Source organism: Stegodyphus dumicola, chromosome 10 (genome assembly GCF_044657685.1).
Source record: "Stegodyphus dumicola isolate Sdum_Otavi_A_Nest chromosome 10, ASM4465768v1".
Taxonomy (NCBI): domain Eukaryota; kingdom Metazoa; phylum Arthropoda; class Arachnida; order Araneae; family Eresidae; genus Stegodyphus; species Stegodyphus dumicola.
The window spans coordinates 93,451,937-93,473,770 of record NC_140777.1 but is presented as its reverse complement, the minus strand read 5'-3'; the positions used below and the strand labels follow the sequence as shown (position 1 = coordinate 93,473,770).

The following is a 21,834-nucleotide window of genomic DNA, read 5'->3' as shown; positions in this document are numbered from 1 at the left end:
CCTAGCCATATGGCAGGATTGGCATACTTCTAACGTCTCTAGAGACCTCTGACTGACAACCGACTTCCTGCCTGATATGGAGAATACATGTAGCTGGGACCGGTCCATGCAGTACCTGATTTGGCAGAGCATGGCTGACAAATATTATTATTGCTACTGGTCTAAGAGTTTTACCAGAAGATTAAGTCCTTTTATACTTTTGCTGAGCATCTCAGGCTACAAATCTGCTCTTGAACTCAGTGCTATTAATATTTTTTCCCCTTTCTTATTTAATAACATCATTTACTTCACTAAACAAAATCAACAGCAAAACTGCAAACTAATCAAAAACAATATACCTTTAGAATTCTGAATAGAGAGTTAGGTACTGCCACACAATTTTTTATATTTACTTAGTTCTTTAAAAAACTGGCCGCTTGTGCAGTTAACTCCTTTAGGCAGCCGCTACTATAAAAAAGAAAAATTATATAATGATTTTAATCTATTCCCCCAGAGTACTTTCATAAAAATATTTATAATTTCTGATTCGATATTTGTATTAATTTTAAAAAGCAGAAAACATATTCTTGGGATCCGATTTAACTATCTTACATTTAGCTGAACAGCAACAGTCAGGTACACTGGAGAAAAAAAAGTTTTACTTCAAATAATGTTGCCGTTTCTCACTCTTTCAAATCACTAAGTTTGTTAGTCAAAAATATAAATTTCAAAATTTGGGTTTTGAGGTGCCCATGTTTAGGTGAATAACTACGTGTATTAAAAATCAGATGGCTTTAAACAACATATTTCTGCAATTTGAGGAACATACATAAATAAAAATTCTTCATTGTTTAATGACTCATTTGGTAGCTAACTGATTTGGTAGCAACCATTTGAAAAGTATTTCAGATGCAAATGTGATACAGACAATTAACCCTGAACCTGAAGAATGGAAAGCTGCTGTCTTGGGGTATTCTGTCCGGCAGGGAATTGCCAACAGCTAAATTTTCATGTCCCTGAAGATTGAGAATTTTCTGTGTAATGGTTGGCATGTGCGTTTAGTTTTTAACTTCTGTTAAGATAATAAAGCCCACACCAAGCCTAATCGCCACCGTCATGCAAATGTCTACAGTGTGCCTTTATGCAGTGACGATATTAAAGGAAAATTGTTTATGGTTAACACTTAAAATGAAGCATTATTAACATAATAATATTAAAAACCAAAAAAATTACATTTTATCTTTTAATTTGTCTAAATATGCAAACATTTTGTGCTTTGTTAAAACCCACAAGCTTTGTAAATGTATAGTGTTCGTGCGGCATGGGGGCACTCTAAATATGCGGCGAGCCGAAAGTCCTCTTGAGAGGTTAGTGGTAGGGGAACAGGGGTACGAGACTGTCAAACCTGTTCTTCTCAGGGTGCTCTACATCAAAACTGGGGGCAAAACTGAGCTAAATCGTAGCGTTACCTGCAAGGTACTCACGGCTGTTGTGAACGATAGGCGTAGCTTGAGCTCCTTGCCACAAGGAAACGATGCGGCGCGCAATGAATTGGAAGTTGATCTGTCAGCACTATCCTTATCTTCAGGGCAGATGTTTTTATTTTATTTGGCTTATAATTCCTTACTAAATGCAGTATTTCATCTCATCTTTCATATGATTTAAATCAAATTCCTCGTCATTATAATTCGCTTCCGATAGTGAAGAAAGTGACACAGAGGTTATTGAAAACAAAAAAATTTCGATTGACAAATTAGTCAGTATTCTCGGCACAGCAATTATAGGACTTGAACAGCAGAACTTTGTAACTGAACAAGAAATTATGTCTGTTTATAGAATTAAAGGGAAAGTATTATCACATAAAATGAAGCATCTTAAACAACTTACATTGAAAAAATGTTTAATAAAGTAAACAAATAAATATTAAGCTTTTTTTTTTTTTTTTTTTTTTGTAAATTTTGGTACCCTTTAGATCATAATTGTTCTTTATTTCATAAATTACAGTTTCATATTTTTAATTTTATAATTTCTGCATGCCATCTTATCAGATTTAAACTGATGATCTATAATACGGAAAAAATCGATAATCCGGAATCGCCGAAGTCCCGACGAGTCCCGATTAACGACTTTTGACTGTAGTTATTTCCTACTTTTATTTTAATTCCCCTTTTTCCATTTTCATTTTTCCTCAGATGTAGAAAGAAAAACAGAAAAAAAAAAAAAAAAAAAACTGTCTGAGTATCAGAATTTAGTGAAGAAAACAAACTGAGAGGAAGACTTAATAAACCAACACTTTAAAATTACTCAGTTTTTGAAAAACCCAGAGAATATCTAAGCTGACGCTACTAGCACTAGTTGTTCATCAATCTGTCAGGTACCACTGAAATTCCCAAAAGAACCTAATAATCAGAAAGAATTAGAAAGTGTTTTCACCCGGGAATTACCTTTAACTTTGATATAATACGATACTTCGATAACAGCCGTTCGAAAAAACAAAAGAAATACTAGTGAAATCTACAATTTCTACAGTACATATGCATTTGCCAGTGCCTGATGATTTCGGATTATGCCCAAGTGCATTATTGAAATCCCAAGTTCAAACCTTAATAGAAAACGGTCTTGGATATTATGAAAAACTTGGTTTACACTTTCAGTTTTCCAAAAGATAAAAATGGATGTAAATTTTTTTAGATGTACTTTTCGTCGAATTTTGCCAAACAACGGAAGACTTAAAAGCGATTGGTTGCTAAATTGTTCTGAAAAGAATTCTATTTATTGTTTCTGTTGCAAAATTTTTAACAGTTTCACCAACATAAAATTGTGTAATTTTGAATTTAACGACTGAAACCACTTAAATGAACACTTAAAACTTCATGAAAAAAAATAAAACTCATTTCCAGAATCTGCATCTTTGGTTCAATTTCTTAAAATGATTAAGGAAGAATAAATCTGTTGATTCAGAATTTCAAAATTTATTTAAAAAAAGAGACTAAGGATTGGCGAGATGTTATTGAAAGAATTATCTATGCCCTTCCGTTTCTAGCTAAACAAAACCTAGCCTTCCTTGGTTCCAGTAACGAATTATTCAAAAAAAATAATAATTTTTAAAGTGTATAGAAATGATCACAAAATCTGACACTATCATGTCTGTATATACTAATAAAATTCAAACTAAAAAAAATATACCTCATTACCTTGAAAATAAAACAATTAGCTTATCAGAGGATAATATAAAGCAAATTATTTTAAATAAGGTCAACCATGCAAAGTATTTTTCTATTTTACTTGATTATGCCTCTGACGCCAGCCATCAAGAGCAGATATCAATTTGTATGAGGTATCTTAATTTAGAAAATATAGACATGAATATTGAAGAAAGGTTTTAGTATTTTGGTGTTACAACAGATGCGACCAGTGAAGGACAAACAATACTCTCATTAAAGACTTTAGAAGAAAATGGTTTAGATATTAGTAATTTACGCGACCAAGAATACGACAATGGTTCAAACATGGGAGGTAAGCAGTTTTCGAGTAATAATGCTGAAATCGTTGCTTTTCCGATTAAAAAAGTTAACCTAAGTTTAACATAATATGCAACTGCACTTATCTTTTTTTTATGCAGAATAACAGTAGCAAAAAGCAATCAGAGAAAAGATAAATGTTGCACAAATTACTACGATTGCAATAGTAGACACAAAATAAGGAAAAGCAATTTGTCGAGTGCGTCTACACTTACATAAGCATCGGCATCAAGTATTTTTACGTTCAAATAAGACAGATGAGAACATCAGAGACGAATTCCTGCCTTGGTTATAACTGTCAGTCAAATAAGACAGTGTGTTAGGAGGAAGGGGCACTCAGAACTTGCAGGCTTGAGGCTGCCTTAACACAGTTAAACATCCCAACCCCTAGAGGCGATCCAAGAGACCGCTAACCTATCGGTCAAGCCGACGAGCTAAGACCAAGCCGAGTAGACAGGAATACTCAGCAACTCACATCCCCATCCTGGAGGAATAGTAGAAACATCGGTCATCAACAGGGCCCCCAACCCCGGATAGCAGAACGAAGTCACTTAAACATTGCCAGACAGACCGAACCACCAATCCGGCTTGTTAACATTATGTGACGATATATAGACGTTGGCTGTAGGTGCCCCCAGGGAGAGAAGTTTTGAGGTTCCAGACGCCCACTGGAAACATCACACAGTTTAAAGGCTCGCTGAATTCGCCTACTCCACCAATGGGGGTGTTTCGCCCCAGACAACCATCAATATCTGACAATATAGTTCCACCACAAACTACGGAACAGACAAAACAGTACCCTATCGTCCCTGCCGAGCCTGAAACAGCCATCACCAGCGATGACTTCAGTCCTGTAGAGACTAATTTTAAACACCCGTGGCTGAGATTGCCTAGGTACTGATCCTAATCAGTAGCTTCCCAGGTTTTACCCGAGTCGACCCCCAGAAGGGCACTCAAATGAGACAGGAGACCACTGGGTGAGCAGCTGTGCCGCCATGAAGACTTTCAGCTTTATTGCTCACTCAGTGGGGCAATGTTTATTTAAATTTTATAATCTATACAATATATGAAATTTCAATATATACATTAAATCACTATTCATAAATATATACATTAAATAAAGTTATGAAAAATTTTTGATATATATACAAAAAAATTAATTAAATCTAAATTGAAAGTTCTATAATTGCTGCAGAGATGAATTTACAGATTTTATGAGTTCACAAGTGTTTATGAACAGTTCATGGGAATCGGAGTTCATAAAGATATTAAGTATATAAGTTCAATTAATATATTGTAATTAGAGTTCTTAGAACTTTATATAGTTATTTAAAAGGGTTAAAAGTTTACAGGCTCCTTTTTGATATGTTGAGTATCAAAAAGACAAGACAAAAACACTTTTAAATAAGACCAGAATTTCCCTGTTCAGAAAGGCAGTGAGATGGACTGCTTGTTTTAATGATTGCCCAGCACCTTTTTGACTTGGCGCCATCGTGTGCCGCATGACCCTATACCTATTGTTGGCACGGGCCTGAAGATAATTATGAATGTCCTTATTAAATTATGTATTCATTAAATCTGATATTTATGAGAGATCTATACTTATCATTGCTTCAGATCCTTCTAAATCATGAAAATAGTAAAATAACAGGTAACAGGCTTTTGGACAAGAAAAAACAATTTCATCCTTTAGAAATGTATTTCTAATAATACTTCTTTATAGCACCGTGCCACTTTGAATACCTTTTTCTGTAAGTTTGAGTGCTATACCGAAATTAATTATCTAATGTTTTCTTTTATGCTATCATACATACCATGCTAATTTCTTATCAAAAATGAGCTTGTCTATATATTCAAAGCCATCCCCATATTGCAAATCAAATCTTATCGTTAATTATTTTCTCTTCCAATGATTTCATATATTTAATTACACATTAATAATGATTGCAGCCTAGATTTAAAGTAAGACTTCAAATAAGGGATTGAAATAAATGACTAAAATTTAGGGGTTTGCTGCATGTATTTCACTTTTAAGTAATACAGTACAAAGTCTGAAATCCAGACCTCAAAACCACCAGCAAAATTTTTCTCGTAGGCTTTACACATGCGCATTTGATTTCCCCCTCTGCGCATAACAAAACATCTGGAGAGTCCTGATTCTTAATTTCACTTCGACACTAAATAAAATACCTTGTTGTTGAAGAAACAATCATTTTAGTATAAATTTGTACGATCAGTAATTTGGCTCCATTGCTGCGTATTTGCTTCGCACGCATCTCAAACCGAAACATTCCACATAGATACATCGTTGATCTGATGCCAACCTGGTGAATCATTATTTATTATATTATATTTATTATTTATTATACATGTAACGATACCTAAACATTTTTTTTATGTTAGTATTTGAATAATAAATTCATGCAGTAACCTTTTATGTTGACAATATGCTTGGCAATGATTACAGATTTCAGTTGCGCTAAAAAATGTTGATGAGGAAAAATTTACCAAAAATTTCCTCCCATATGCTAAAAAATATTTTGTTGATGATACTCATAGATCCAAGGATTACATTTAGATCATAAATACTTCATTATTTCATAAATCGAGATTTCATATGTTTCATTTTATAATTTCTACATACCATCTTACAAGATTTAAACTGATGATCTATTATCCCGAAAAATCCCATATCCGGAATCGCTGAAGTCCCGACAAGTTCGGAATTCGGACTTTGTACTGTAATTAAATCATCACACATATCGAAAAAACTTCAACAATGTTAAAATGAGTATAATCTGCACTTATATGTTGAAAATGAATTACTTGGTGATGCAATGTCAGCAGCTATAAAAAGAAGAAAAGACTTCATTCTAACAATTGGTTTAGTGGATCAAGATTACCCTTTACTATTTCTTTTTAGTTGGAGTGAGGTGTTATATGACCACCAATCTGGTGTTATGACAAGCAATTAAACATGGGGAGAATAGCAGTGATCCATGGAATAATTACATGAGGGAAATCTGCTACTAATTTATGTAAAACATTCAGACAAGAAAATAGGAGGAACTGATAAAATTGTGGAAACTAACAAATCACTCTTTATAAAACAAAAGAATAATGCCACAGCAGTGAATTTTAGGTGGCATTTACTGTGATAACAGTGAATGCTTCTTAGTACAAGTATCTAACAAAAATGCAAGAACATGTCTGGACAACAAACAAGAAGATGCAAATAAGGAATCGTTGACATATACAGACCAAATTAGGTATTGTTGTATTATCAGGACCAGAGTCATCTGCAGATGTTTTGTTAAACTCGTGTTCATGTGAAATCATCAATGTTTACTTTTAAAGTTTTTACAATTTTCTTTGTTTTTAAGTATGCGTTTTCAAAACTGGCAACGAGAATACAAGTTCTAAAGACATAATGGTCACTTCTGTTTTTATAATTGTTATGTTTACAATGGATATAAAAATTTGGGACTTTGGGACTTGCATAATGATGAAACATCTGCCATATAATTTCTTCAGGAATGTGAAATAATTCATTCTAAAAAAAAGTGCACAAAAAAAAAAAAAAAAAAAAAAAAAAAAACATAAAATGAAGCTTTACTTCAATCTAAAGGAAGTACCGAAATGGAGATGTGAAGAGAGGATGTGCCGAGGGGAAAAAAGAATCACATTCTCAAAATGTTTGAAGCATCAAGAATCAGAATTTCTTGATGGCAATTTGTTCCTTTATGCATACTGTTTAGAATAAACTCCCCTTGAATTTTGTCCGTATCAACTTCATATGAATCACTAGACTGCTATTGAATGCTACAATTACATGAGGAAAGTCTGTGGCCATGCATTAAAATCGGGACCGTCAGTTAAAACAGGTTTTCCCTGGTACGTTGCTGAAGTTGATAAAAGTCTGCTTCTGTGTTGAAAAAACAATGTTGGATGCATCCTTCTGCCCCAATGGGTATGCAGCCAGATCTGCCAAAAAACAAAAGAAAGTTTTTTAGTTCCTGTGCCTAACCACTCTGAATGATCTATAATCTGGACCTCAAAGCTACAAACTTTCTGTGCATGCACATATGCGTTTACGCATGCACGTTTAATGTATAACGGACGGTATAAGTTAAGTTAAAATTATCTAATTATCTATTTCAGTTGATGTTGCAGATTGTGTTGTTCCTTAATCTTCTAATTGGATCCAGCTTATTATTTTTTGCAGACTGTTAGAGCAATTTTATAAAAGTAAGCTTGAACTTTCGATTATGTCAAAAAGAATTTCCGATTCTGTAGCTGCCAAAAGATCTACAAAGCGAAAGCATGTTTTGATGTCCATCAAACAAAAAGTGGAATTGCTGCAAAAAATGGATCAAGGCATATCCTTTGTTTCTCTAACCATTCCGAAATCTGTTAATCAATTTCCCGTTGCTCTGGGGGTGTGTCACGGTGCGCAATGAGCTGGATGTTGATCTGTCAGCACTATCCTTATTGTCAGTGCAGATGTTTTTATTTTATTCAGCTTAAAATTCCTTAGTAAATATAGTATTTCATCTCGATGTACTCCATCTTTGACATGATTTAAATCAAATTCCTCGTTATTATAAATATCACGAATACACATCAAATAGTTTTCTGGTTGCAATTTTCTAATTTCGACTATGCGTAATGTATGCTTTATGCATGTGCGCATTGAAAGAAATGTTTAATAAAGTGAACAAATAAATATTAAGCTTTTTCTTTTTGTAAATTTTGATACCCTTTAGATCATAATTGCTGTTTATTTCATAAATTACAGTTTCATATTTTTAATTTTATAATTTCTGCATGGCATCTTACCAGATTTAAATTGATGATCTATAATCCGGAATCGCCGAAGTCCCGACGAGTCTGTATTAAAGACTTTTGACTGTATAATTTTATAGAAAACAATAATGATTGTCATATCCAAACTAATGAAAGGTTACGGGGCAATGTAAAATGTCAAAGTAAATGTCAATGCAGCACTGACATAATGAATTAGATTCTTATTTAGTCGAGTTAATGTGTTAGCAAAAGTGTCTTAAAACGCAAATGTTTTCAGATACTTTAAATGACACCAGGAATTTCATCCCTCTGTGTTAATTTTAATTCGCTAACCCATTTTCTTTTTTTTTTTTTCCCCTTTTATTTCTTTGGCAAGTTGTTTAATTTACATAAAAATTTGTAACTAGTGAAATATCTGTTATATTATTTTTTCTGTTGGATTTTTCTTCAACTTGACCATATCATAAACATTTTGGCGATAATTTTTATGCCTCGAATTTTTCGGCAAACCTCCAGCATTTTGCGATATCTGAATCTGGTCCCGATAATATAACAGCACCCAAAAGTGAATGCTTTTGTCAATTAAATGCTTTAAAATTTATAATTTTGTTAAAAAATAATAGGCATAATAAATATTTTAAGAACTACTCTGATATGCACCCTCAAGGCGCCACATTTCTCACCAAATATTTTTGGTGAGAAACTCCAAGCTGCCATATTGCTATCTAAATTTTTTGTCTACATTTCGAACTTTAAGCCTAAAATGTCTCCAAAAACCACATTTTGAACACACAATTTAAGCTAAAATTCCGAAACAAAAACAAAAAATTTAGATAGCAAAATCGTGAAGTTTCTACCCAAAATTATTTGACAAGAGTCCATGTACACAGCGATATGTTTTAACTTTAAAAAACATCTACGAATGGCACCATCTAGGCAACGAACGAATTTACGAACTACGCAAACCTCGCTTTAATAAATTAACATAACAACAATAAATTTTAAAGAATACCATGTACATAGCGTTCTGTTTCAACTTTAAAAAACATCTACGAATTGCACAATTTAGACGGTACGCACTAATCAACAAAATAACTAAAATAAATTTCAAACAATTCAAAAAAACAACAATAACGACAGAAATTCATACTAAAAAAACAATGAACATAACATTCTACAAAATAAGAATAAAATAAAATGCACTTACCATTAATGCTTTTTCGAACAACAGAAATACCAATTTCATACCGCCACGTAATCACTTTCGTATTTATATGACAGCTAGACACACTATCCAGAAAATTCATACTATGGTTCACAAATAAATAAAATAAAAAATAATCACAAATCCCTACTTCTATCACGCACAGCCACTAAAAATAATATCCCATACCTTCTTTCCACACCTCCAAATACCCATTGCCCCTCAACAGGATGGCCGCGACGATATTTCCTTATGCCGAACTTCAATTCAACAATTTTCACCATTAAATCTTTCCCCCCTAGCTTCAGACACAAAGCATGATGGGAACCAACAAACTCCAGCGAAAGATTTTTCAACGTCAACAGGATTGCCATACAGCACGCAATCGCGCCAAAAACCAGCACAGAACACATATTGCCACATTTGGTGAAATTAGGGCGTATATCAGAGTTGTACCATATTTTACAATGAAGAACCTGCATAAAGTGCAGTTAAAACCAATTTGATCGTTAACTTTTTATTTCTCGCACATATACAAATCAGTAATCATTTATTTCTAGCCAATGCAGGAATGCACCTAACCAACATTCTGCTGCAGGGGACAACTACCTTTCAATTTTCAAATCTTGCTTGTGAAATTTGTCAAGAATGGAAAAAATGTCAGCAAGAGCTCTGTAGAAACTGCACAGTATTTTGTCTGAAAATCATTGAAGAAAATAATGACAAGATGCATTTGGTAGACAGATAATGCAAAATTCCAAAGTTCTGCAATTTTCTATTTTTTTTAAGGGAAAACAGATTGCAGTATACATGGAAAGAAGAACAATACTAAACGCTTACAGAAGGAATTCACGAATACTGTAAGTGTTTTACTCTTTTTAATGTACCATATACCATATATTTCTGAATATAAGCCAATGTAAAGCAGAGAATGGATTTTATTTCTTCAAAAATTTACCCAGAACTCAAAATACGGATATAAGCTGAAATGAAAGAGTAAATATACATTTACGGGTTCCCCTCGGCAAAAAATGGCAATTTTTGGTGGTACATGGATACCGAGTTTGTGCAATTCTTTAAATTGTTTTTTTGGCTTTAGTCTACACAAAGACAAAATAACAAGTCAAAGAACTGCACAAACTTGGTACACAAACCCTTATGAATTTAGCGGAATCATGTAACCGATTACATTATAACAGGGTTTCCATAACATTCAACTACTCAGGCTACCACAAAAGAAACAACAACTTGGTGATTAATGAAACAACTTCGCGATAATACAAGGGGTACCCTTCTCTCTACTGTAACCGCATTTCCTTCCTACAAACACGAAAGAAATGCTGTGGATACTAAGTAAATGATCATTTACACACCAGTCAATTAATGCACTTTTCCTCTTTCATTCCAAATAGTACAGAAATTTCAAATTACTCTTACCACATTCAGCCATTCTACCATGTAAACCATAAAACAAGCAATATACTTCCTAACCAACACACACCACAAACCCTTACAAATCTTTTTCTTGTCATTCGAAATTTACGGCAATCAAGCAGCCGATTATGTCATAATAGGGTTTCCATAACATTCAACTACTCAGGTTACCATAAATGAAACAACAACTTGGCAATAAATGAAACAACTTCGCAATAATACAAGGGGCACCCTTCAATCTAGTCTAACCAGTGAAAGAATAACAACACTCAAACATGTGTCTATGAGAGTGAAAATGCTGCTAAGCAGATAAAATGGTGAAATACCTACCATTCGAATTTCTCTAAAGAGAAACACAAGGTGCCAAAGATGAGAGTTTCAACTCTGGTATCCCTATCTGAAGTTATCAGGTATATTCATTTCATTTTTTTTATCTTGTATATGATCTGTGGTACCAGTGCTAGTTTCTGAGGCATTTTATTTTTTGTCTGAAAGATGATTGAGAAGAGAATTCGGTATTCCTCTATAAAAGGTAGGTATTTTCTCTAGATAAATTTCCTAATTTATATTATGCATACACAGGTGTATTTCTGGATTCAGAAATGTAGCTATGTATGCATAATACACTGGATTCAGATATGTACCTATGTATGCACGGTGTGTATGTATGTATGTGCTGATATGTGTGTGTCTATGCATACGTACATACATATTATAGGTGCATACATGAACATATACATTTCTGAATCCGGTCCCTGATAACAGAAGAGTACCAGAAATTCTTAAACTGCAAATTCCAAACTGCGGATGATCCCGTTTGCTAAAAATTTAACAGTTGGCTGCTCGGCGTTTCTTCATAATCAATAAACAAGTTCCAGAATGGAGAAATCCAGGTGCCAGCACTATCTGTCAGCACTATCCTTATCTTCAGGGCAGATATTTTTATTTTATTTGGCTTATAATTCCTTACTAAATGCAGTATTTCATCTCGTGTACTCCGTCTTTGATATGACTTAATCAAATTCCTCGTCATTACAATTCACTTCCGATAGCGAAGAAAGTAAACAAATAAATATTAAAGTTTTTTTTGTAAATTTTGATACCCTTTAGATCATAATTGTTCTTTGTTTCATAAATTACAGTTTCATATTTTTAATTTTATAATTTCTGCATGCCATCTTACCAGATTTAAACTGATGATCTATAATCCGGAATCGCCGAAGTCTAAAGACTTTTGCCTGCACTTACCTATTATTCCATCAACTGTGAAAGTTGTCAGTGATTCCGCAAAGTTGCATCAAATATTACTGTTGAATTATTGGGGAAAGTGCAGAATCACCCACCACTTTTTAAGACTTGCACAAACTCGGTATCCATGTACACATCGACCTAGTTTCACTTTAAAAAAATCTCCAGAATTGCACAAAACTGGCATTGTGCACTCCCTTGACTTTATCCACGTAAACATTGACCTATTTTCACTTAAAAAGTCAAAGAAAATTGACAAAAACCCAATTCCTCTTACTCTTGTAAAAAGCACCAAACAAATAAGTGGGCAATTTTGCACTTTACCCGAATTATTTAATAAATAACTAATATTCGACAGCTTTGTGTTTCACAAGACTTATGTCAATTTTTACTGTTTTGCTTCAGTTTTACTGAAAATTCTGTTTAAAAATGCTACGAGTATGAACTTCCCCTGGCTAATTGTTCTAATTTATTAGTATTTCTTTGGATAAATTCAGTTCACTATACCTTGTCTACTCTTTTTTTTTTTTTTTTTTTTTTAATCTAACAACTTTAAAAATAATACCCTACTTGCTGTTTTTCAAAAGTTATATCCCAAATTTTAATATTTCTTTCATAATGAAAGAAAACAATAGTAATTTATATCCTTGTTCATAAAAACAAAAGGTAGTTTAGCAAGAATCAAATGCATCAGATGAAAGCACAGATATTACATGCGTGTGCTGCCAAGTTAAGCTCATCCATAACTGGAACTAAATTTTGCTGTTTCATGACTTTTTGCGGTTGACAGGATAATACGTAAGTACCTAACTAAGTGCAGTAGATAGCATATTGCATCAACATCGAATTGTTGGTACATGTAAATCCATGATGCCTCAAATGTTTCTTGACACCTGAAAGGAGTTAACTTGATGCTTACAAAGTCATAGACCATGCTGATCTATTGATCAATGAGTAAATTATTTTTAATCTATTTTTATAGGTGCTGGTGATGAAACTTGCAAAATAAATTAAAATGCATAAAAATTTTGACACTGAATAATAACTAAGGACAAATATACATTATCATAACATCGAAGCACAAAATTAGAAAAAATTACATGATTTTTGTATATAAAATTTAAATAAAACTTTACCAATTAGTTACGGCCTATTTGACGACCAAAAATAAAACTTTATATATCCGTGGGTGTAAAGGCTGTCAGATATCAACAGGAAGTGAATATACCGTAATGACGGCATAATAGACTGCTTCCCTCACAAGGAGAATTATTTCCCGTTTTCTGCTTTAATTTTATCGTTGTGATTTTTATATGCCTGCTTTATTGACAGATGAGCGCTGTTTATTGGTTTGCATATTACTATTGATATAAAGTAAGAAAATACGATTTGTTCTACGGGCTAAAAGACGTAATGATGCACGAAAACATTTGTTTGGTTTGTTGGTACAGTTCTGCAGATAACATTGATTATAGATCACGCTAACGAAAATGTTATCTGCAAAAGAAAATACAGAGAAAAACAGTAACTTAAATGTATCGAGTAATTCCGAACAATTTGATATACATTTGGTGCATGATTCTTTTGTGAAATGCTCAGAAAACATCAACGCTTTGGATATGGATAACTATCTAATTGCTTTTAAAGAATTATATAGGTAAATATATGAAATGTTTCTTACCCATTGCATATTTTGTATTTATAATTAAAATATATCATTTTATTATGTTTTTATCTCTAAAGGAGCTGCCTTTTTTAAAAAATTAGCTCTGATTATTATATTGGTCGTAGTTTATGTAACACCTGCTGTTCATAGAGGTTGTATCCTTATATCTTTTCACCCTCAATGTCAGAATTAAGACACGGTAAATTAGAAACGCCTAATGCAATGATAGTTTTATTGCATAATGAATGATTAGCAATCGTGGCACAGCTTTAGTATTAGTCCTTTTTGGCGAGAAATTTGGCGACATTTTAGAGCGATAAATGAAAAATTATGATAACCGTGGTAACCCTAAATACTGAGCTTAAAACGTGCCGCCATTTCTGTCCACGCATATTTAACGAATTTGGTAGGTATCGGAGCTTTGATGGCAGGAGGGATTAATTGCATGTTTTTCTTAAAGTTACTTTTGTGTTAGGAAAGCACAATATTTAAAATATTTTTTAAAAAGCCAAAATTTTAATATTACATCACATGAGCCTTGACATTTTTTCATATGTCAACTCTGCATATTATTATAAACTCCCCCCCCCCCCAAGGAAAAAAAAACACATTTTCAGTAGCATGAGGTAAACTTTTGGTGTTTCCTTTGCTAAGAAGATCAAAATTACCATGGTCTAAAAATACTTATTTGCCTCATATTACAACTATAGGGATGTGTAATTGCATGAATTCATAGGTTCAAATCAGGACCAAAATCAGGTTTCATTATTGCTTTTATAACATTTTTATAATTTGTCTGACTATAAAAAATATAATGTTGCTTAGATTATGGAATATATTGCTTATAATTTAGAGTTCTCAAATTTTGTAAATCTTACAACCTAACAGCTGTATATGAATAACCTTCACTGGGTATTATTACTTTTATTAATAGTATGTTGACATAACAGTCGACTTTTTATTTAAAATTTTATGCGAATTTTCTACATTACTTAAACATTTTATCTAACAGAAATCTTCATTTTTTTGTAATAAAAACTCTATAATAAAAGTAAGAGTACAATTTATACATAAAAATTTGACTACATGGCAAGCACTTAGATACTGATTTCAAGGTCTTTAAATGTTATTATTATAAAGTTTAGATATATTCTTATTAAGTTAGGATATACTTTTATTCTATTATAAAGTTTAGATGTACAGAACAGAAGGCACACTTTGTGCTTACGACTCAGTCAACCACTTGGGGCAAGATAACTTATGATAACAATTAAGTTCAAATGTAAAATTTAAATTCAAATAAATGTGTAGCGAAAGGCTACACAAATCAATTTAATGCAAAGTTGGTTAAAAACTTAACCGGCATGGAATTCAACTATCAGCAATTATAATGCAAGACTGAAGACTACAAATTTTATCTTATCTAGCAACCTAGTAATATGGCCTCGAAAGGCAAAACATGGTTTGTTTTACAAACTAAAAACTTCATTTAGATTCTGGTGAGAAAACGGATGGAGGAAATTGACAGTAAAGATCCCAAGCATAAAATAACTCTGGTTACAAAATAAAGGAACGCTACAATATACTTTGTTCCCTGATTAATTATTCACTACATGAAATAGTGTAATGCATTTTTGTTTGCATCATATACAAATTATTTATTTTATTTAAATGCTTTCCAAAACTGAGCAGGTTTTTTCAAACATATTGACCATATTTTTCGACCTATAGATGCAACACTTCTTCACTTCAGAAGTAAGATTTAGAATTAAGAAATAAGAAAATAAGAGAGAATCATGAATAGAAAATAAATACATGTGCTGGCTAGCAGAAGAAGGATACCTTCATAAAGTACTTTTTAAGAGAAACTGGCTCAGATTCACATTACATGTACGGAAAACTACAAAAACTCCCATAGCCAGCCTGAACTACCACTGTTCAGTGGCTATCACTCCACCACTAGTGGATTCCAATGACTGTTCGAATTTTTCACAGAAATCATCATCATTTATGATGATTGTTGTATTATTACCATTGGTACAAAATTTACTCATTATAATAATTTAATTTTAGCTTTTAAATTATAATCATAAATTACTTCTAATAAATTAAGGGATTAAAAATGCACACTTCTTAATATTTTTACCATTTACAAAATTTAATCATAAAAAATATTTCTAACACTGGTACAAAACTTGCCCATTATAATTTAATTTGATTTCCTTCATTTTGAAATATTTTTTTATTTTCTTTTAATAACAGAATCTAAGAAACTAAAGTAACATTAGTTTGAAATGCATTTATTAACCTTTTGTAAATTTCATTATTCATAAACATAAAAATTAACCTTTTGTAAATTTCAAATATTAGCTAAGTACTAATATAATAAAATATAAATATTCACTAACTACTTAAAATATTAATTTTTAATACATTAATATTATATTCTGTAATTTAAAATATTAACCTTTTGTAAATTTCATTACTCATAACATAATAATTGCTATAAATTCATTTACAGTAGTGTTTCAAGAATTTATCATAGCAGTTCTAGAAATGTTAAAAATTAGAGAAAGACTGTTTATTCTGATTAAGAGTTTATTTTTTAGGATTGTTATTTAGTCTAGATCGGGTTTTGTTGACAATACGCCATTTTTTTTCCGATCTTCAAAGCCGGGTCTACCTTGGCGACCAACGTTGGTCGCCAAATCAAAAAATCGCCAAAAGGACCAATACTAAAGCTGTTCCGCAATCGTAATTAAGAGGAATATAATTAATTACAATTTATAATTTAATTATTGTTTTGTTGTCATGTCTATAACAAAGCCTTTTCAAAAAGTGCCATAGACAGATGACAGCCCTGGAAGTCAGCATAATGTTATCATCATAGAGGTTCGGCCTCTTAAATTAGACCCTAACTTTTAGCAATTCAGGAAGGATGGCCGGACAATAAAAAATCTTCACAGTTATCACAGTTTCTGTAGGTTTCCGTACCCTCTTTGTCCATTTTCAAACCTCTGTTATGGCCAGTTCTAAGCCTGACAATGGTTTTAGTTATAAGTCAATATGCATTGATGTCGTGGAATTGGTGCTTTATTGGAATTGAAAGTCCCTTCAATCTGTATTTAACCATGGCATTTGCCTCGAAAAGGTGACATTTACATTATTATTATTGTTGAGATTTCAAGCCTTTTTCCCAGTTTATCTGCATTCTCGTTACCTGGATACTGAATCTAGACTCATCATAAAAAAGAGTGCCATTACTCGAAGGATTGGACGGTTGATCTTTAGATTATGGTAACTTGGCGATTTTTTGGCGAAAATTTGGCAACCAACTCTCCTACAGCAACCCTCTATTTTTTTTTCCCGCCGCCATTTTGTCTTCATGAAGTAAAGACATTTTTCTTTTCTTTTTATCTACTGAACACTTCTTCCAACAATCTACTAGCCGAATTACACTTATGCTAGAAATTTTATTGACAGATGAGCGCTGTTTATTGGTTTGCATATTACTATTGATATAAAGTAAGAAAATACGATTTGTTCTATGGGCTAAAAGACGTAATGATGCACAAAATCATCTGTTTGGTTTGTTGGTACAGTTCTGCAGATAACATTGATTATAGATCACGCTAACGAAAATGTTATCTGCAAAATAATTTCTTTTTATCTACTGAACACTTCTTCCAACAATCTACTAGCCGAATTACACTTATGCTAGAAATTTTATCTAACAAAACTGCTTAATCATGACAAATATTCACTGCAAAATTGGGAAAAGTGCACAATACCATACTCCTTACACGTTTTTCAAAATAACACATACACATAAACCATGTACACGTCAACTTATTTTTACTTAAAAAAAATCCCAGAATTACACAAAAATGGCATTGCATACTCTCTTCACTATATCCATGTACACTGCTTTTTTCTCATAAATTAGAAAAATTTCACGAAAATACATGACAATTTTCTGAATCTTTAAACCCGGTAAAAAGAACATATATGAAATTAACTGATCGCGAAAAAGTATGTACCCTTTCCAAATATGAACATTTCCACATATAAAATAAATAAAATATCCAAAAACTTTTACCTCTAAATCATCTATTATATTATAAACGTCACCAACGAATTCATACCGCAAGCATTACAAATACTTAGTGTCAAATATTTAAATTATTTCCATGCACGTTTACTTCAACTAAAATGTATACCAAATTCCTACAAACATAACATTCACAAAATAACTATCATTTAATTAAAATATCACTAAACCATGTACACGTCGACTTATTTTTACTTAAAAAAAATCCCAGAATTGCACAAAAATGGCATTGCGCACACTCTTCACCATATCCATGTACACTGCTTTTTTCTGATAAATTAGAAAAATTTCACGAAAATGCATGACAATTTTCTGAATCTTTAAACTCGTTAAAAAGAACATATATGAAATTACCTAATAACGAAAAAGTATATTCCCTTTCCAAATATGAACATTTCCATGTATAAAATAAATAAAATATCCAAAAACTTTTACCTCTAAATTATCTATTATATTATAAACGTCACCAACGAATTCATACTGCAAACATTACAAATACTTAGTGTCAAATATTTAAATTATTTCCATGCACGTTTACTTCAACTAAAACGTATACCAAATTCCTACAAACATAAAATTCACAAAATAACTATTATTTAATTAAAATATAATTAAATTCAAAAACTACTTAAAATATAAATAAGCACATACATTAAATTAATAAAAAATAGCTTACAATCCTAATTACTTTAAACTAAACCATTGCTAATAACAATTTTCCCAATAATACCAAATTACTTTACTTCCACCTTACATTTAGAACAATGCATAAAAATAATATCCTCAAATAATTAAAAATACTAACTTACCTAATCTTCTTCAGAATCTTGCTTACATGGTGGATACACTTTTATTATGGATTCAATAAAATTATTGAATGATTTTTTCTGCGAATTTTTCCTCCGCTAAATAAAAAGCAAAATTCTCTTTATCACAATGCCTCGGAATGGCGCTTTTTATAGCACTCCATGTGCCCTCTATTGTATTGGTATGTGCACCTGTTTCCGGATCTTTAAAATAATATTTGTGGTTCACAGCAAGATGTTTAAAACCTTCATCTTCCAAACATTCATACGATTTCCAGCAATCTGAAATAATTATAGTACCCGGTAGAATATATTCTTTTATAAAACTTAATAAACAATTTTTACTTTTATCTCGCACAACCTTAAAAAAACATTTATTACTACCCCTTTCAACCCCACCAAACACCCATTTTCCTTTCACTCTCCTACCTCTCTGATACTTCCGCTTCCCAAACTTACTCTCATCAATTTCCACAATAACATTCATACCACCAAGCATACCCATATCATTTTCGCAAAATTCCACGCACACTTCCCTACAAAAAGAATTCCAATCAGCTGCAGTCCTACTGCTAATTTCTAAATCCGAAATCCAATAGTCAACTGGCAATCTATTCACCCAATAATAAGAAATCAATAAAATCTCACCCATACTCAAACGACTTTCAGCAAACCACGTACCCTTCCTTACACTCCGTTTCACAAAATGTCCATTTTCACCAGATTTCTTGCACCGCCATTCAAACTTATCAGTAATATCCTTCCTTTCACACAATCTCATTTCATTCCCACATTTTGGACATTCATATTTATCTGCAATTAAACCTACACTCATGCACCATTCAACCAATTCTTTTGAATTATCACACAAACGCATTAAAAATCTAGAATTCACTTTAGACAGTGCCATACAATCCCAAAATTATTCAACCCTACTTCACACAATGAAGCTTAATACAAAATAATATACAGCCACAGATATTTTTCCAAATTCCCCCCTTTTCTGATTAAAGAACCGTAATTCGTCCATTAATATCACATGACATATCCCATGATCTCTCATTTCCCTCACACAAAATAATGCGTAATCGGAACTGAGTACTGCTCACATTATTACCAAAGTCCCAGGTAGTAACCTTTATTGCCTCCAAAATGTCGCCAAACTACCAGTTACCATATTCTAAAGATCAGCCGATTGGACTTCTACCATTTGGTCTGCTGAAGGTATTTTATTTCCCTTCTACCACCCAAAGGAAAACCAGTGGAGGCATTCCCTTATCTGCCAATTAGGGATGGGCTCTCTAGGGGTTACAGGCTTCCCCAAGTGATTTAATTAATTACCAACCTTATTAACCAGTGTAAAAAATCAGGGTTAATCTTTGGATTATGGTAACTTGGCGAAAATTTGGCGACCAACCCTGTTACAGCAATCTGCTAGTTTTTGCTTGGACGCCATTTTGTTTTCACGAAGTAAAGGCATATTTTTTTTTTTTTTTAACTCGACATTTTTTTTCCAACGATCTGCTAGCTGAATTACGCTTATGCTAGAACTTTTATGGAACAAAAGTGCTTAATCATGATGAAGATTAGGTGCGAAATTGGGAGAAAGTGCAGAATGGCAAACTGCTTGCCGCGTTTTTAAGAATTGCACATACACGGTAACCATGTACACGTTGACCTATTTTCGCTTAAAAAAACATCCCAGAATTGCACAAAAATAGCATTGCGTACACTCTTGACTTTATCCATGTACACTGCTAAAGTTCTAGCTGTTACCATATTCCGAAGATCAGCCAAAATCTGCATAGTATTTGTACACACTAGGTGATTCAGCTTAATAAAGCTTAATATTCACATGTTAACAATTTTTAATACATTTCTGTTTGAGGTCACCCTTTGAGTAAAAGAATGCATTTTAAAATAACTTGTTATTGCATGTTGCTGATGCTATTGCAATAAAGTTGCTGCAAATAACCTTATGTATGTCAAAATATTTAACATTAAGAATGCGAAGAGATTTAATGAAAGTGCATTTTACTATAACTGACAAATACTTTGAATCTGATGTAATTGCTTCAGAAAAAAAATTAACTATGTTTTAATAATGTAATTGTGTAGCAAATTACAAATACTTTAATGAACATTTGGTAAAGATATTATCCCATCACCTGTTGGAGGAAATTTTGGCAAAAGTCCTCAATTGCCAGTCGTTGCTGCAGAATTCTTAAGGAAACAGTCATCCCTAATTTGCACTGAATCAGCTACTTGGCTAGTTGATGTGATATATATCACATCAACTAGTACTTATAAGTACTGAAATTTTAGTTTAACATTGTGATTTGCTAACGTGAAAAAGGTTATAAGATAATGTGTTTAGAGTATATTTAAGGGTGCCCCTTGGATTATCGTTAAGTTGCTTAATTGGCTATCTTAAGAATATGGTAGCAGGTAGTTTGGCGACATTTTGGTAAGGCGATAAAGGTTACTAGCTAGAACTTTAGCAGTGTACATGGATAAAGTCAAGAGTGTGCACAATGCCATTTTTGTGCAATTGTGTGATGTTTTTTTAAGTGAAAATAGGTCGACGTGTATGTGCAATTTTTAAAAACGTGGCAAGCAGTTTGCGATTCTGCACTTTCTCCCAAATTCGCACCTAATCTTCGTCACGATTAAGCACTTTTGTTCCATAAAAGTTCTAGCATAAGCGTAATTCGGCTAGCAGATTGTTGGAAAAATATGTTGAGTATAAAAAAAAAAAAAAAAAAAAAAAAAAAAAACATGGCTTTACTTCGTTAAAACAAAATGGCATCTAAACAAAAACTAGCAGGGTTGGTTGCCAAATTTTTGCCACAAAATCACCAAGTTACCATAATCCAAAGATTAACCATTTAATTTATCGCCAACTTGTTTCATTTATGGTAACCTGATTACTGGAATGTTATGGAAACCCTATTATGACATAATTGGTTGCATGATTGCGGTGAATTTGAATGATGGGAAAAGATGTGTCGGTTATGAAGTATGTTGTTATTTTGTGTTTTACACGGTAAAATGGCTGA

The 21,834-nt window shown here is 32.4% G+C and overlaps 2 protein-coding genes across 2 annotated transcripts in view; one reads left to right on the top strand and one right to left on the bottom strand.

The window, feature by feature from the left end:
* LOC118194896 (protein O-linked-mannose beta-1,4-N-acetylglucosaminyltransferase 2-like) overlaps positions 1-13,465 on the bottom strand; it is a 70,476-nt gene extending 57,011 nt beyond the window's left edge. The window contains exon 1 of the mRNA XM_035366105.2: positions 13,329-13,465. The gene's annotated coding sequence lies outside the window, so the exon portion shown is untranslated. The remainder of the gene's footprint in view (positions 1-13,328) is intronic.
* A 50-nt stretch (positions 13,466-13,515) lies between these two features.
* The window catches only part of LOC118187647 (ceramide-1-phosphate transfer protein), a 37,190-nt gene continuing 28,871 nt past the window's right edge, over positions 13,516-21,834 (top strand). Inside the window, exon 1 of the mRNA XM_085825258.1 lies at positions 13,516-13,849. Coding sequence (XP_085681384.1) covers positions 13,683-13,849 — 167 coding nt within the window. The 5' untranslated portion in view covers positions 13,516-13,682. The remainder of the gene's footprint in view (positions 13,850-21,834) is intronic.